The sequence below is a fragment of the Oryx dammah genome, unplaced genomic scaffold (genome assembly GCF_014754425.2).
Source record: "Oryx dammah isolate SB20612 unplaced genomic scaffold, SCBI_Odam_1.1 HiC_scaffold_28, whole genome shotgun sequence".
NCBI lineage: Eukaryota > Metazoa > Chordata > Mammalia > Artiodactyla > Bovidae > Oryx > Oryx dammah.
In genome coordinates this window covers 25,052,175-25,069,509 of record NW_024070212.1, presented here as the reverse complement: position 1 = coordinate 25,069,509, position 17,335 = coordinate 25,052,175, and the positions used below count along the sequence as shown (strand labels likewise).

The 17,335-nt window shown below is 49.7% G+C and overlaps 1 protein-coding gene across 1 annotated transcript in view; it reads left to right on the top strand.

The window, feature by feature from the left end:
* Positions 1–2,811: 2,811 nt before the first annotated feature.
* PTGFRN (prostaglandin F2 receptor inhibitor) overlaps positions 2,812–17,335 on the top strand; it is an 83,394-nt gene continuing 68,870 nt past the window's right edge. The window contains exon 1 of the mRNA XM_040230948.1: positions 2,812–3,156. Within this exon, the coding sequence (XP_040086882.1) occupies positions 3,108–3,156 (49 nt within the window). The 5' untranslated portion in view covers positions 2,812–3,107. The remainder of the gene's footprint in view (positions 3,157–17,335) is intronic.

The window sequence follows — 17,335 nt, the reverse complement described above, 5'->3', positions numbered from 1 at the left end:
AGGGCTGTGCAAAGGGTGTGGTGCTATGTCCAAGCACCTGTAGTGATTAATTTAGCCTCATTTTCTGCTACATAAACGGTTATCTAGGGCTGACTCTCATGACATGACACAGTTGACTACCCACTACCAAGAAACCATCCACTTTTGTCCTCATTGTTCTGGCCCTGCCTGGACAGTCTTATTTCTTCTTTCCATTTCAACTAACTACCGGTTTCAATGACTGTAAGATGCACCATTAATTTAATAACATCTGGGTGTGGGGAAGGGAGGAGAGAAGAATCCCTTCCACATTGAATACACAATCGCTATTGCTGGCTCATCCGTCCACTTCATAGCTAGAGACCTGCTGGTCATTCAAGACTCGGTTCACAGTCATCCCCACTGAGCTTTTTTGGACAAGCTTCCTCAGGACTGACAACTGCATCTGGCCCTGCTGTCACACCTACTGAGTCAGGACGCACAGACGGTAAGCACCTCAAGGGCAGGAACGGTTATATTTACTTCTGTTTCCCCAGGCTCGAGCCCAGTAAGTGGCATTAGTTTACTCCACAAATATTTACTGAAGACCTACCATGTGCCAGGCACACTTCCTGACTTCCACTTTGTTAAACAAAAGTTTTTAGCAAACATCGACTCTACAGTGATGTGAGACATCAAACGAGCACACGACAGTCTCTCTCTCCCACTATTAGAGATGGGAGCATTGTGTTTGCTGTCAGCTTGAGCTGATATAACAAATATCATGAACTGGGTGGCTTAAACAACAGACAGTTATGTCTCCCACTTCTGGAGGCTGTGAAGTCTAAGATCAAGATGCTGGCCCATTCAGTACCTGGTGAGGGCCCTCTCCTGGTTTGCAGACAAATGCCTCCTTGCTGTACCCTCACACAGCATAGATATAGGTATAATGCCTCTCACGTCTCTACTTATAAGGGCACTAATCCCATGCATGAGGGCTCCATCCTCTGGACTTAGTTACTCCCTGAAGTCCCCACCTCCAAATACCTTTGGAGGTTAGGGCTTCAATATATGAATTTGGTTGGGGGACACAGTACATTCAGTGCGTAGCATGGGCTAAACTGAATGTGACCAAGTGCCAGAATGTGTGCTTCAAATGTTAACACTGTGGGTAGTTAAGAAAGGGAAAGATCTGAGCTTCTGGAGGGGTCAGGTCTTACTCTTCTCTGTAGCTTCAGCATCTCTCAAGGCCTAACATGAGGCTTGCATCTAAGGCTGACTGAATTAAATTGAAAGACTTCCCAGAGAAATTCTAGAGGATTCCATGGGATGGGAAATGTTAAGGAACTGCTGGGCGGGTGAATAGCATGAAGAAAGGCTTGGTGACAAAAATAAATTAAAAAAAAATTTTTTTAGCATGTTAAAACACATATAACCTTTTGTTGTTGTTTAGTTGCTAAGTATTATCTGACTCTTTGCGACCCTATGGACTATAGCCTGCCAGGCTTCTCTGTCCATGGGATTCTCCCGGCAAGAATACTGGAGTGGATTGCCATTTCCTTTTTCAGGGGATCTTCCCAACTTAGGGATTTAACTGGAATCTCCTACATTGGTAGGCAAATTGTTTACCACTGAGCGACTAGAAAGTCCCATGTATAACACAGAATCTACCATTTTAACTGTTTTTAAAGTCTACAGTCCAGTGGCATTAAGTACACTCACATTATTGGCCCTTCAGGGACGAATTTTTAAGTCTCTTGCAGATGGGTTCATACCTGGCTAAAGGCACTTTTGTTAGTGGAAATAAGAAACACTTGTTAGTGGAAATTATGATGTACTGAGGTAAAAGCAATGTTCCTCTCCCTAGTTGGGGCAGTTTCCCACTAACATCTGTGATTTGTTTTGCATATATTAATGAGAGGCTGTGGCACTGCGGCGGCGGGGGGTGGGGGTGGGGGACACCAGTGCTGTGTTTGAATTATCCTTGAGAAGTTTTAAACAATGAACACTAAAAATTTCCCCCTAATACTGGATCTTTTGTATTCAAATTAAAAGCACAAAGCCCCATTGTAGGGGAAGAAAAGAATCTTTATTGGCAACCAGTTCTGTCCACTTAAAGCGATAAATAAAAAGTTTAAAGAGTACATTCCATATGAAGTACTGAAGCTATTAATACACTTGGGTTCTGAGCGTCCGCATCCCCCCCACCATGGGTCTATTTGTGGTAAGTGTTAATCAGTGCCATAGGCACCCGGGAGAAGGAAGGAAGGAGGTGGGCGACGGGAGGCGAGGCCTACCCAACCACAGGGCAGTGAGCAGAGCCTGTGAGATCTGGGTTTTGGTCTTGACACTTCGCTGTGAATCTTCGGGCAAGGCACCCAAACACTTCACGCCTCTGCACCTTGGAGGCTGGCATCCCCGGCGTTTACAGTCCTTTCATCTCTTTCAGTCCTACCTGGATAATATTTAGCCAAGTCCTAGCGGCTGGTTGGTGGGTGCTTCGTTCGGGACGAGTGGGTGACCGTGCGGGGAGTTAGCTGAGGGACCCGGAGGCCCACGTGGGGACTCCAGAGTGGTGGGACGCGGGGTGGCTCGGAATGGCGCTCAAGCGATGGGATTTCCAGACGAGTCTTTCCAAGGCCAACTTTTAAAGGTCGGAGGAAAGTTTGTGGCGGGGCGGGGGCCCCGAAGGGGGAGAGCTGGGTGGGCTCCGACTTCTCCTCCCCTTTAAGCGGGTGGTCCCAGCGCTGCCTCCGTTACCTGGAGCGGGGAGGGGCTTGGGAAAGTTTGTGTTTGTTGCTGGCAAAGCGCCGGATGGGAGGCGCGGGCGGGCGGGTGCTGCGGTTCTTCCCTCCTGTTTTCGGGAAGCGGTCGGGGCTGCAAGCTTGGCTCGGCGGGGCGGCCTTGGCGCCCGGCTCCCGGTGCCCGGCCGGCTGGAGGAGGCGGGCAGAGGCGGGCGTGAGCGGAGCGGAGCGAGGGGCGCACGTCGGCCCCAGCGCTGGGATTTCTCGGCTCGCGAGGAGAGCGGAGCAGGCGCGCGGCCCAGGCGGAGGAGCGCTGACTCTGGAGCAGCCGGAGCTGGAGGAGGAGGAGGAGGAGAGGCGGCGGGGAAGGAGGAGGAGGGGGAGAGTCGCTCCCGCCCGGCGAGCATGGGGCGCCTGGCGCCGAGGCCGCTGCTGCTGGCGCTCCTGTCGCTGGGTGAGTGAGCGCGGGGCCCGGTGAGGCGCAGGGGGCTCGGCCGGGCGCGGGGAGACTGGCGGGGCGCGGCTGCCGCGCGCGGCCTGGAGCGCCAACGGGGCCGGGGCCGCTCCCGGGAGACCTGGCTGGGGTCCGCGGGAGGCAGGGCCCGGCTGGGGAGAGGGCGCGGGGCCGCCCGGAGCCGGGCGCGGAGTGCGGGTCGCCGTCCTGTAGGCCGAGCCTCGCCCCCATGTGCGGGGGGGGGAGTGGCCCGCGGCCGGCTTCCCCCGGCCCTCCCTACCTGTTAGTCGCCAGCTGCCGGCTCACCTTGAACTCCCGGCCCGGAAGGTGCCTGCGGTCCCGGCCCTAGTCCCGGGCTTGCGAGCGGAAATCTGCGGCTTTCATCTGCCCGGCCATGGCCGAGAGCGGCAGAACCGCGCTCCGCACACCCTACCCCGCGCCCAGCTGCCTTTCCAGGGAAGCGAGAGGATCCACCAACTTCCTTCTCCGAAGGTCACCGGGTGGCCCCGAGCGCTACAGTCAGAATGGGTGTGCGGGGCCCTCTGTTGTGTTAGCTGTAACTAGCTCTTCTGCCTCCGTCTTCTCCTTAAGCGCTTGTAGAAGCTGCCTCGCTGCATATTTGCACACAAAGACCTGGGTGCCTTGGCTTCTTCAACTTTTCCTACCTGTTACTTTTCTCCCTTGATGTCCCCTGTCTCGCACACTGTCTAAACCTCGGTGCTTCCTGATCATTTGACCCAGCGCCCTCCACCCAACCCAAGGAATCTTTGGGGTCCCCCCCCCCGCCCCCGTCTTCCATAGACACAGACACCATCTTCACCTCGTATAATGTGGTTATATTAGTATAACCAAGTGGTTATCAGCCACAGAAATCATCTGCTTATTAAGTGCCCACCGTGGATCAGGGAGGCTGACTCTTAAAAGCTGTACTTGAAGCCTTTAGTCAGTGTCAGCCAGAACAGAAGGAATCCTGTGACCTGCGCGGGGATTTTCTTCCTCACCCCTGGAGATGGCAGAACTGAATCTTTTATAAAGCCACACAGTGTGTGGTGTCTATCCTAGCCAGGCCCCAGCTGCACACAGGCTAAGTGACCACACTGCACTTACGGTCAGAGGGTCCCAGTGGAGGCCTTCCATTGCCACTCCCAGCCTGGCATCGGGTCTCACACTGTCCCCACCCCTGTGACTCCTGCCGCTGGTGGGGGCCAGCCTTTCTAGCTGCTACTGTGTTTTCTTCCTTCCCCTCTGCGGGGTTTTCTGGAACTTCTCCCTAAGAGAGCTCACCCAGCCACCACGTTGCTTTAGATGCCACCAGGTGCAGAAAGCGTGCACATCTTTCACTTGATTTTGTGGCATCTGTTCTGTGCTCTCAGATCCTAGTGCTTTTATTCTCTTCCTTTCACTTTGGGACCCTTGCAGATTTTCCCTCTGTTGCACACTGCTGGTGATAGTCCACACCCATTACATAATTGGCTGATGTGTCTGGGTCAGGCAGGGCCACGGCCCCTGGTTGCACTGATTGTGTACTGCTCAACTCTAGGAACAACTCTAGGAGCTGCTGTCACTTTCTGCCTGTGTGAATGACCCTCCCTAGAGTTGTGTGATTCACAACCTTTGAACTAGTTAAGTGGGTGGGGCCAGGTAGAAATTTGAAAGGAATGTCTTTGAGTAACTATGGTAAGAGGAAAAGAGAAAGGGCAAAGAGAGACTAACAGAAGCAAAAACAGAAGTGGGGAAAGCCCGCCTTGGGGTAGCTTTGAGGTATACCAGTGCACCCTGCCTGGCTGGACGTCTCATGTCACCTAGGCACCAGGAATGTCTCTGGTGTCACCAGTCAATGCCTTGTCCCCTAACAGTTACTGAACTTCATGTTTATGTGGTAACTCTGCCATACCGAATCTCACTTGGTGTGGCTTCAGTTTGACCCCCCAGATGCCCTCCCTGTGATACTCTACACTGTACTGATTCCTGCCACCCAGTATGTTGATAAGCTAGATCATCTTTCCTCTTGAATTGCAACCTGGGCATAATCTTACTGTCCCTCTCTTTGACCTCCACATTTGCTCTGTCTCTCGACTCTGTTGCTTTTCCCATGGTGGAGACTCCAGCATCTTCTGTTCTTCCTTATCTAAAGCTACTGTCCTAGCCCCAGTTTGACAGCTCCCCACACAGATCTGACATCTTCCTGTTTGACTTTTCCCACCAGCCTCCCTTCGGATTGTTTTTGGAGGTGCCACCTTAATTCCATGATCCCTTATGATTTTCTTCTGAGGATATTCTGCCCCTTGTATTCTCTCCCCTGCTACTTCTCTCTGAGTAGGGCCTGTCTCATTCTAAGGAACGTGTTTGCTACCCTTTACATTGAATATATGTAAACCTTCTGGCCTTTCCATTTCTCATGACCTGGGAAAGTGTCTCCTTCTTCTTCCCTCTTCCCTATTTCCTTTCCCCCTTAAACTGCTTCCTCCATAAAGCTTCTCTAAATGGGTCTACCTATCACGATCACAGCAGAACACACTCAGCTTCAGGTTTTCACTTCCATGGCCTATGTCTCATCCATCCGTATATACAGCATTTCTTGAATCCCCACTGTGGCAATAAGAGTGTCTCAGACAAATGACCAAGACATAGCGTCTCACTGAGTGGTCAGTTGGGGTGGGCAGACAGTTAATAATAAAAGCTAACTACAAGCCAGAATGACATACCTGACAGAGAAACCAGGTGCTGGTAGGAAGCAAGGAGGAGGATGATTAATTTTGACTTGGGATTGAGGTTGATTTTGCTGAAGAGGTGACATTTGAGCTGAGCCTTGAGGATAATTAGTATTTTGAGAGAAAGGATGGGAGAGGCTTCCAGGCTCCGGGGAAAGGCATCCAGCGTGGATGAGTGGAAGGACATGGTTCATTCAGAAAGGGCATGGAAGTTCCATGAAACTGGAGGAGGGCAGAGGATACACTAGGAGGGCAAATTGGAAAAGTGGGTCTGGGTTGGATTCTGAAAGCTGTTCCTGCAGGGCTGAAGTCCTTGCCATTTGGATGGGCTTGTTGGCCTTGTGGGTGCTGCTGCACAACTGTGCTTCTCCCATCAGAGTACTTATTTATTTCACTGTGTATGATTTTTCCTGCTCTAAATCCCCACTCTGATTATATCCCATGAGGCAGGGACCAGGTTGGTATTGTTCGCTATAGTATTCCTCATACTGGGTGTCCAGCACAGAATAGGTGTTTGGTAAATACTGGCTGCCTGAATGAAGGCATGTATATGTCATTTTATCTGTGGGTTATGGTCTGCCGTTGCAAATTCGCAGTGTGAGATTGATACAGCATGGTGATGTGTTTGAGGAGGTCAGTCCTAGTGTGCAGCATGAATTAGAGAGTGGGAGGTATGAAGACTGTGGAGAGGGATTAAGATACTCTCTCTTCATGTGCATCTTTTTAAAAAAAGTTGCAAATCCATCGAAATAGTTTCTAAACAACAAAAACATTACATCTGTTTTAAAATCCAAATTTCATAGATGGGTACTGTATTATTCTATTGGGTAGGCTGAATTGTTCTCACACGTAGACTGAAAGCACAGTGGTGCAAACAACAGAAGTGTCTTTCCTAGCTGTTCCTGGGGGGCCGGGGAGTGGGTTGGGGGTGTTTCCAGTGAAATGGTTGGGTGGGACTGCTGTTTCACATGGGCATTCTGCGCTCCCAGGCTGATGGTGGTTTTGCTGTCTTCAGCCCGTAGTTTCTAAGTTCACCTGGGTTGTCATCATCCCCTTTCCAGCCCTGTAAATAGGGGGCTTCCCAGGTGGCTCAGTGGTAAAGAATCCGCCTGCCAATGCAGGAGACACTGGAGATGCAGGTTTGATCCCTGGGTCAGGAAGATCCCCCGGAGTAGGAAATGGCCACCCACTCCAGTATTCTTGTCGGAAAATCCCCTGGACAGAGGACCCTGTCAGGCTACAGTCCATAGGGTTGCAGAGAGTCAGACACAACTGAGTGACTGAGCGCGCAGCACAAAGGGAAAAGAGCATGGAGGGGGCTATCTAGAGGCTTCCTGGGCTAAGCTCGGAAGTGGCTCCCATCACTTCTGCGTACACTTCATGGCAGAGGATTTGATCCAGGCCACACTAGCTGCCAGGAAGGCTGGGAAATGCAGACGAAGCTGGTAGCAGTGTGCTGACCACTGGAAGACAAGAAGAACAGATCTGGGGGACAGCCGGCTGTCTCGGTGTCACTTATAAAGAATATGAGGTAAAAGGATGAACGTGCCCACCCTCCCGCTGCCCAGGCATAGCCACTCGTATATAATGTACACGTGTCCACATACTAAATATTGTGTTTGATTTATATATATATAATTTTATTTTTTTATGGCTGTGCTGGCTCTTTGTTGGTAGGAGTGCTTTCTCTAGCTGTGGCGAGTGGGCGGGCTACTCCTGGTTGTGATGTACAGGCTGCTCAGTACGGTGGCTTCTCTTGTGGAGCCTGGGCTGTAGGGCACATGGGATCGGTAGTTAGGGCTACTGAGCACAGTCTCAATAGTAGTGGCGCGCGAGCTTAGTTGCTTTGTGGCATGTGGGATCCTCTTAGATCAAGGATCAAACCTGTGTCTCCTGTGTTGGTAGGTGGATTCTTTACCAGTGAGCCATCAGGGAAGCCCTATTTGGCCTTTTTTCATAGCTTCTGCACAGAGTTCCACTCAGAACAGGCACAGAGTAATAATAGCTGCTATTTATAACATGCATACCAAGCATCAGACTATTGAATTCTCTTGATAACAGTTTGAGAAAGGTACTGCTATTTTCTCCATGTTACAGATGAGGAAACGGCCAGCCAGAAAAGTTAAATAACTTGTCTGGATTCATAGAGCTAATCCATGGTTGAGCCAGGATTTGACCGCAGGACCCAAATTTGGTCTCTGCCGAGCTAGGATTGACTGAGGTACGCCATCATCTTAGGCTGTGTACCCTGCAAGATTAGTTTAAGTGAAAAAAGATGCAAGTGGTTTGAAAGCAAAAGTACAGTTACAAAGAGGAAGGTCTGGGGTGAGTGCAGCCCAGGCAGGATTCCTGAAGGGAGGGGCCGTGTCGGGATGCACCTGAGAGATGTGGCAGCTTTGTAATCCCTAAGGCATCCCTTAGGGGTGCCAATCCCTGCTCTGAGGACATGGACCAAACTACAGCTTCCTCTAGAAAGCGCTGGAGGAGGAAGGCTGGCGGAAGGAACCCCAGTCAATCCGTCCAGCTCCACGATCTTTGAAGTGCTGTGGCTTTCAGAGAGTCCTCAGCTCTCATTTTAGCCTTGTTAACAGAATTCTTGTATCTGCCAAGCTGATGAATGCCTGCCCTGGCTATAATTATTCTTATTAGCCTGCCGAATAGGAACTCTAGTCATCGGCAATCATTCCTTACAAGACAGTTGGGTTAGTTGGCATGTATAGGGCTACTTTGTGGCTGTGCCGAGCTGCCGAGTTGATTTCTACCCCATAGACTCAATGTACATTTCCACACTGGCGCTGTGTCTCACAGTTGAAGAAGGTGTGTGCTTATCTGTCAGTGTACGTCTGTGTCTCACTTTATCAAATGAAGTTGGGGAAAGCTGTCAGGGCAGTTCATAGCTGTTTGGTTTAATTGCCTTGGTTCCTTAAAGGCAGGGTAGCAAGGCCATTTGACGCTCTGCTTTGGGAAAATAACTTGAACTGGCAGAAAATTCGTCATAATTTATCTTCTGGAAAAGGCAAAGTGCTGTAGTTGGCACACCCAGTGCTTTTTAGATCTTGGAATATTTTCCTCCATACCAACTGTAGTCTTTGTGAAGCAACAGAATTAGACCCAGTAGCTAACACTCTCATGGACCAACAGTGTAATTTCCAGGATCTAGAGATACTGGCACTGTGGGCAGATTTGTGTTCTTCGAAGTGTCGATTTCCCCCCAACACTCACAGTGTGTTCATGCTGGATTATGCGGTCGCTAAGCAGCTGGATTCAAGTTTAAATATGATGTTCTGGGACCTCAACTGCATCCTACTTTGCACTATTATAAGTGGTTGAATGTGAAGGCATTGACATCCCTCAGGATGTTGCAGGGCCTTGGAGAAACAGTGTTTGGCTTAGAGTTGCTCTTGTCTAGGATGAATTTGCCTTAGAACTGTGAAGAACAGCATTGTACATAAGGGTTCAGGGGACTTTTCAGAATGAGTGCTGCCTTGGAATCCTAATGAAATAGAGGCAGCAATGCAGACAGATGGGTTACTTCTCAGACCTTAAAAGTGACAGCAGGACTTCCCTGGTGGTCCACTGGTTAAGAATCCGCCTGCCAGTGCAGGAGAGATGAGTCCATCCCTGGTCCAGGAAGATTCCACATGCTGCAGAGCAACTGGGTCCATGTGCCACTCCTACTGAGACTGTCTTCTAGAGTCCAAGGGCCACAATTACTGAAGCCCGTGTTCCGCAACAAGAGAAGCCTCCGCAATGACAGAGCTGCCTCAAAACCAGAAGCCCTGTCTACCCTGACAGTCATAGAGCCAGTACCGTTTCCTGTATGTGCTGTGATCAGATGAGATTGGCCGTTCTCCCTCTTACCTGGGGGAGAGCCTTGCAGCTCCTGAGCCCCAGCCTGGCTTTGGGATGAGTAGTTTCAAGATGGAAGATGAGAAGCTAAGTGACATGGCACGTCACTCATTGGTTTATTTAGTGAATATTGAGAGAGTACCTCCAGCTGCAGGCCAAGCATTGTTCTCGGCTCTGGGGATGCCGCATCAGACAGAGCCAGCTCAGCTCTGCCCTCCAAGGATGGGACAGGATGGAGTCAATGCATGTTTGGTGGTGTCCCCAGAAAGTGCAGCACCACCTGCCCTGGATAATAGAGGCAGGGGTCAAGGGCAAGTTCATGGGAGTGCCTGTAGCAAGGGGACAGGAAATGGGAGGGAGAGTTCTCGAAGGAGTAGTCCCAGGGAGGAGAACCAGGAGATCACTGTCAGAAGCCAAGCAGAGGTGGATGCTATAGATTTGTTAAAGGACAAATGGTCAGTGGGCTTCCCAGTGGCTCAGTGGTAAAGAACTGCCTGCCAGTGGGGGAGTCACGGGTTCATTCCCTGATCTGGGAAGATCCCACATGCCATGGAGCAACTAAGTCCATGTGCCACAGCTGTGGAGCCTGTGCTCTAGAGGCCAGGAACGAAAACTACTGAAGCCCACGTACCCTGGAACCCATGCTCTGTAACACGAGAAGCCACCACAATGAGAAGGCTGTGCTTTGCAACGAAGAGTAGCTCCCCACTCCCACACCCCCCGCTCACTGCAACTAGAGAAAGCCCATGCAGCAATGAAGACCCAGCATAGCCACAAATAAATAAAATTTATATATATGTATATATGGGCTTCCCTGGTAGCTCAACTGGTAAAGAATCTGCCTGCAATGCGGGAGGGAGACCTGGGTTCAATCACTGGGTCAGGAAGATCCCCTGGAGGAGGGCATGGCAACCCACTCCAGGATTCTTGCCTGGAGAATCCTCATGGACAGAGGAGCTTGGCGGGCTACAGTCCATGGGGTCACAAAGAGTTGGACATGAGTAAGCGACCGAGTACTGCACAGCATATACACGGACAGAGTGCTCAAGTGCTGCAGGAAACCAGAGAGATAGAGAAGCCTTAGCTTTGGAGCCTGTGGAGAGGATGGAAATGAGGAGGTGGTGGGGATGGGGCGGGAGCCGCAAGGTGTGGGGCACCTAGTTTCTGCAGTGCTTTCAGCCTGCTTAGCCCTGAGAGCGGCCGCAGAATCCCCAGATGTGTCAGCTCAGCTCAGTTCAGTTAAGTCGCTCGGTCGTGTCCGACTCTTTGCGACCCCATGAATCGCAGCACACCAGGCCTCCCTGTCCATGATCATCTCCCGAAGTTCACTCAGACTCACGTCCATCAAGTCCGTGATGCCATCCAGCCATCTCATCCTCTGTCGTCCCCTTCTCCTCCTGCCCCCAATCCCTCCCAGCAGCAGAGTCTTTTCCAGTGAGTCAACTCTTCGAATGAGGTGGCCGAAGTATTGGAGTTTCAGCTTCAGCATCATTCCTTCCAAAGAAATCCTAGGGTTGATCTCCTTCAGAATGGACTGGTTGGATCTCCTTGCAGTCCAAGGGACTCTCAAGAGTCTTCTCCAACATCACAGTGCAAAAGCATCCATTCTTCGGCACTCAGCTTTCTTCACGGTCCAACTCTCACATCCATACATGACCACAGGAAAAACCAGAGCCTTGGCTGCTGCGGCTGCTAAGTCACTTCAGTCGTGTCCGACTCTGTGTGACCCCATAGACGGCGGCCCACCAGACTCCCCAGTCCCTGGATGGACCTTAGTCGGCAAAGTAATGTCTCTGCTTTTGAATATGCTATCTAGGTTGGTCATAACTTTTCTTCTAAGGAGTAAGCATCTTTTAGTTTCATGGCTGCAGTCACCATCTGCAGTGATTTTGGAACCCCCCAAAATAAAGTCTGACGCTGTTTCTACTGTTTCTGCATCTATTTCCCATGAAGTGATGGGACCGGATGCCATGATCTTCGTTTTCTGAATGTTGAGCTTTAAGCCAACTTTTTCGCTCCCCTCTTTCACTTTCATTAAGAGGCTTTTTAGCTCCTCTAGTGTGTCAGCTAGAGGTCACTATATGTTCCCTTCCATTCTCTATGTACATTTGTAAAAGTTTGTCTCGTGTCCCACTGGGTGTCCTCGTCCACGCTGACTGGTGGAATTAACCTCTCTGACAGCTGCTTTGAGGCCTTCAGCTTTTAGTTGGAATCTCCAGCATGGGGATTTGGGGTCAGTTTTATAATGCATCTTTCTACCATCTTCATCAGCTAAGATTTCAATAATTTGTATTACAAATAAACGCATTACATGTGTGCTTCTAAGCTACTTTTGCTCTTCAAAGTCACTTAGGGAGAGAAAAAAAAACAAGACCCAGGCTTTGGAATCAGCCTTCCATTTGAATCCTGCCCTCCAGCAGTGGTTTCTGAACCTCATTTTCTACACATGTAAAAAGGCACTAATACCTCTCTTGCAGGTTTGTCATGAAGACAAAATAATATGTCTAGGAAAATACGCACGTTAAACTTCATGTATGTAAATCCTTGGGCTTCCCTGGTGACTCAGATGGTAAAGAATCTGCATGCCAATGCAAGAGATGTGAGTTCGATCCCTGGGTGGGAAAGATCCCCTGGAAAAGAAAATGGCAACCCACTCCAGTATTCTTGCCTGGAGAATCCCATGGAGAGAGGGGCCTGGAGGGCTACAGTCCACTGCAAAAGAATCAGACAAAACTTAGGGACCAAAACGACAACAAGAACATATTAATCCCTAGAACTTTACTACTCAAAGTGGGGTCTGGGAACCAAGAGTGTCAACAGCTCCTGAGAAAAATCTCAGGACCTGGTCCAGTCTGCTGAATTCGAGTCTGTGGTTTAACCATATCCCTAAGGGATTCAAATGAGGGATTTAGAGGGATTCAAATTCTCTAAATTTTGAGATAGCCTTATCTGGAAGAGTGCTTGACACATGGGCTATTTGGTGGCCTGGACATCCCTGGTGAACTCTGAGGCAAAGACCGTGGTCAGAGCATCAGACCACAAGGGGGAGTATGGGATGGGGTGGGCTCTGTGGGAATGAAGGAGGTGGTCAGTTAGCCATGAAAGAAGGTCTGTAGTGGAGGCACTTAACCTGGTCTCCTGACCTTCTTTACCAGGTTCAGCAGCTGAGGAGCAAGACAGGGACATGATGTGATCTCTCCATGAGAGGAGGGTGCAGGAATTCATAAAAAGTCCTGATAGCATCACGGAGACAGTTGGCCAAGGGGTCCAGGTGGGACTGGCAGCTGACAGGCTGGTAGGCCTGGTGAATCACAGAAGGTTTGAGGGCCTGGGGGACAAGATGAAGGTAAAAAAAAAGGCGATTCCGAGGTCCAAGGATGTGAGTGGGCCAGGAAGGTAGGAGGTGAGGGTTGGAAGAGGTAACTTCTGAGTCCAGGGTCTCAGAAATGCAAATCTGAGGGGCAGTAGGCCTGGTGGGTAGTAGCCAAAGTGTTCACCTCTCACATCATTTTGGCCAGTTTCTCTCTAACGTCTGACTGGGTTGGGCTGAATGGATTAAGAGACAAAGGTGTGAGATTTTAGAAGCATTAGTCCCAAGTATCGTAGGGACGAAGTCTTACCCTGTGAGGAAGACAAATGGGGGTTGGGAACTGGTGTGCGGGGGAGGAACCCGCATTAGGATGAGGGTTATTCCTCAAGAAATTCCTTCCTTACATGTATATATAGGGCTGAGTCCCTTTGCTGTCCACCTGAAACTATTACAACATGGTTAATTGGCCCTGTGCTGTGCTGTGCTTAGTTGCTTAGTCCTAACCTTTGTGACCCCATGGACTGTAGCCCGCCAGGCTCCTCTGTCCATGGGGATTCTCCAGGCAAGAATCCTGGAGTGGGTTGCTATGCCCTCCTCCAGGGGATCTTCCCGACCCAGGGACTGAACCCAGGTCTCCTGCATTGCAGGCGGATTCTTTGCCACCTGAGCCACTAGGGAAGCCCATTAATTGGCTCTACTCCAATACAAAATTAAAAAAAAAAAGAAATTCCTTCCTACCATTTATATAGCACTTATTTTGTGCCGGGCACTATATTTTCCATTTATTAACTTATTCAGTAGGCTTCATAACCCAATATTGTTAAGTCGCTCAGTCGTGTCTGCCTCTTTTTGACCCCATGGATTGTAGCACGCCAGGCTTCCCTGTCCTCCGCTATCTCCTGGTGTTTGCTCAGGCTCATGTCCATTGAGTTGATAATGCCATCCAACCATCTTATCCTCTGTTGCCCCCCTTCTCCTCCTGCTCTCAAATCTTTCCCAACATCAGGGTCTTTTAACCCAGCAGTGTAGGTATATAACCCGATGGGGTAGGAACTGTTATGACCTCCATTTGATAGAAGAGAAAACTGAGTCACAGAGAGGTGAAGTAACTTACTCAAAGTCACACAGTAAGTGGGTGAGCTGCTGTGGTTCAAGCCCAGATGGTTGGCTCCAGGGTCTGGGCTCATCACCGCAGCTCACTGTTCCCCCTCTCTGTCTTAGTCCAGATACTCAGTCAAACACATATTTGAAAACACAGAAAGGAATTGATGCAGTTAGTTAAGATGTGATAACATTTGTGTCCTCGTCTTTTAAAACAGGAGGCTGGGATTCTGGCCCTTGATCTCGCACTCACTGGTTTTGTGACCTTGAACAAGTCGATGAATAGCTCTCAGCTTCTGTAAAGTAAGAGGCTGGGCTAGGTGATTGCAAGGCCTCGGTTCGTCTCCAGAATTCTTTGAGTTCACGCTGACCCTTGCTGTGGGCCGGATGGGCTGCTTGGTCCAGCCCTGGCTCCTCGCCGGTCTTTCCCACCTCTCCTGCCTGCAGCCTAGGCCTTTCATCTCTCAGCTGCCGGGCACCTCTCCACGACGGGGCGTTGGTGCCTCGGAGGGCTTGGGAACTGTTTGCTGTTTGTCACTGCTGCGGCAGCTATGTCCTCCTAGCCCCGAAACTGGGCTCCCTCCTCATAGTGCTCTAGGTTACTGAGATGTCCCTACCGTGGACTATCTGCAGTTCCCGATGGACCTCTGAGAAGAGTCACAGAAACAGTAAAACTGATCAAGGTTTCTAGATGGCAGGTTGCTGTTGCTTAGTTGGTAAGTCCCCATGGACTGCAGCACACCAGGCTTCCCTGTCCTTCATCATCCCCCAGAGTTTGCTCAAACTTATGTCTATTGAGTTGGTGATGCCATCCAACCATCTCATTCCCTGTCGCCCTCTTCTCCTTTTGCCTACCTTCATTCCCAGCAAACTGTTCCTTATTCCTGGTTTTGTGTGTGTAAGTTTTGTTGAGGACCTCAGCCACAAGTAAGTTTCAGTTGAGTAATATGTGTTTTCTTCCCCATTTAGAACTGACCTTGAATCAGTAGATGGTTACGCACCACTGGTTTTCCTTTTCCTGACTCCCCCAAACCACAGTGAGAAGAGACACAGACACCTTTCGCTGAGTCCAAATGTTGACACTACTTTGGAGTTTTCCACACTCCTATAGAGTAGGAGAGTTGAAATTCTAACATCTCCAATCCATAGCCTTAGTTGGCTGAGCAATGTGTTCTAATGTTTGTGGACTTTCTTCCTTTTCATCGTCTTAGCCTGATGGGGGAAGGTGCAAATGATGTTGGCTACAATAGCAATGAAAAGCATACATTCTCACAAACTTCGTATTGTTGGTAGGAGCTTGTGTTAGGACCTCAGTCCTCACTGCATGCTGGCTGCTGCCCAGACCTCCTGGCTACTCTGAGGTGCAGCTATGGATGGTGGTGTTGACCTATGTCCTGGATGTGGGTTGTTCTGAGGCTCATCAAGGACCCTCATCAAGCTTCCCAGGTGGTGCTTGTGGTAAAGAACCTGCCTGCCAATGCAGGAGATGTAAGAGATGCGAGTTCGATCCCTGAGTCGGGAAGATTCCCTGGAGAAGGGCATGGCAACCCACTGCAGTATTGTTGCCTGGAGAATCCCATGGACAGAGGAGTCTGGTGGGCTGCAGTCCATAGGGTTGCACAGAGTTGGACACGACTGAAGCAAGGACCCTCTGGGAGTGAATTCTCCACTGTGTTTGAAGTGGCTTGCTGTCATGAGCTATCCTGGAGGCAAAGCAGAGGATAGTGCTTTATAAATGCACTGTCCCTCTAGGATGTCCTCAGAACAGAATGTTAGTTGGTTTAATGTCTGTCCTGCATGCTGCTACTTGGCTTATGCTGTGGTGAGGAGTTAAAAAGACCAAAACCAAACCACTTGTGGCACAGCTTTTCATCTTTCCATGTTCTGAAGGCTGGCACACCCAAATGTTTTCTTATTTATTAGACGGCACTATAGTCCATCATCTTTGATTGGAAATCCATGCAGGAAGTTCCAACTGAAGACCATAGTGCCCAGCCCCGAGCCTGGCACATGACAGGCGCTTGGCCGCACTGGTCAAGTGAACACAGTTGTGAATAAATACATTGTGCCCAACTGTTAATATACAGCACTCCGGCTTTTTCTTATGGCCTTATTTTTTTCATACTTCAGCAGCATTTCGGGACTCTTTACTATGTTTCTGGTCTTCCCTGGTGGCTCAGATGATAAAGAATCTGCCTGTAATGCAGGAGACCTGGGGTTCAATCCCTGGGTTGGGCAGATCCCCTGGAGAAGGCAACGGCTACCCATTTTAGTATTCCTGCCTGGGCAATTCCATGGACAGAAGAGCCTGGTGGGCATGGGGTTGCAAAGGACTGGACACAACTGAATGGGCAGCACTATCATGTTTCTGATACTGTGAAAATGACACAGGAATTAGGAAGTGGAGTCCAAAGTGGAAACTGAACCAGGTACAGCTGAACAGCAGGAATGGATTATGGGTGCTTTTTAAAAATCTTGAGTGGATGGATTACTGGACAGCTGTGCATATGGGGCTGTCACAATTATAGGGAACAGACCGAGGCTGGGAGCTGCTTTATCATAAAGCTCCATGGAGCAGGTGGGTCTGGAAAGCTGTTTGAGCCAAGAGCAGGAAAAAAGCATTCCAGGTGAGAAAATGACCAGCGCAGCATCTCAGATATGGGGAGTAAATCAGCGTGTGCAGGTGGTGTTCTGTTTGGGGATTAGCTGACTTAAGGTGGAACAGGAAAACAGACCTCAGGGGTTGTGGGAATTAAACTCTCGGGCCAGGAGGTTGGCAGAGGGGAGGAACGGGAGCAGAGTCACCCTGATAGGTGTCAGCAGCATTTTTGGTGCCCACAGAACAGCTAAGAACCCACATACATGAGGCTGGCAAGGTCCACTGGGGCCCACAGGAAGCTAGTCTGCTAAATTAAGGTGATAAGTCAGGCCATAATCTTATTTTTGGTTGTTTCTTATGAGGAAAATGGCTCATAAAACAATTGCCGATGTTCCCCTTAGGTAGTGTATCAGAGCATTTCTTCAAAGGACTGTTGCCTGATAAGAGACACAGATAAGTTTCAGAGGAAGGATGGGAAGTTTTAGATGGCTTTCTGTGGGACCAAGGTTAATGCAATCATGTGGTCTATTCATCAGAGTCCCACTTTAATAACAGTTTATCCCACAAACTAGTACTTTCTGAACATCAATATGAGTCCCAGAAAGCTTA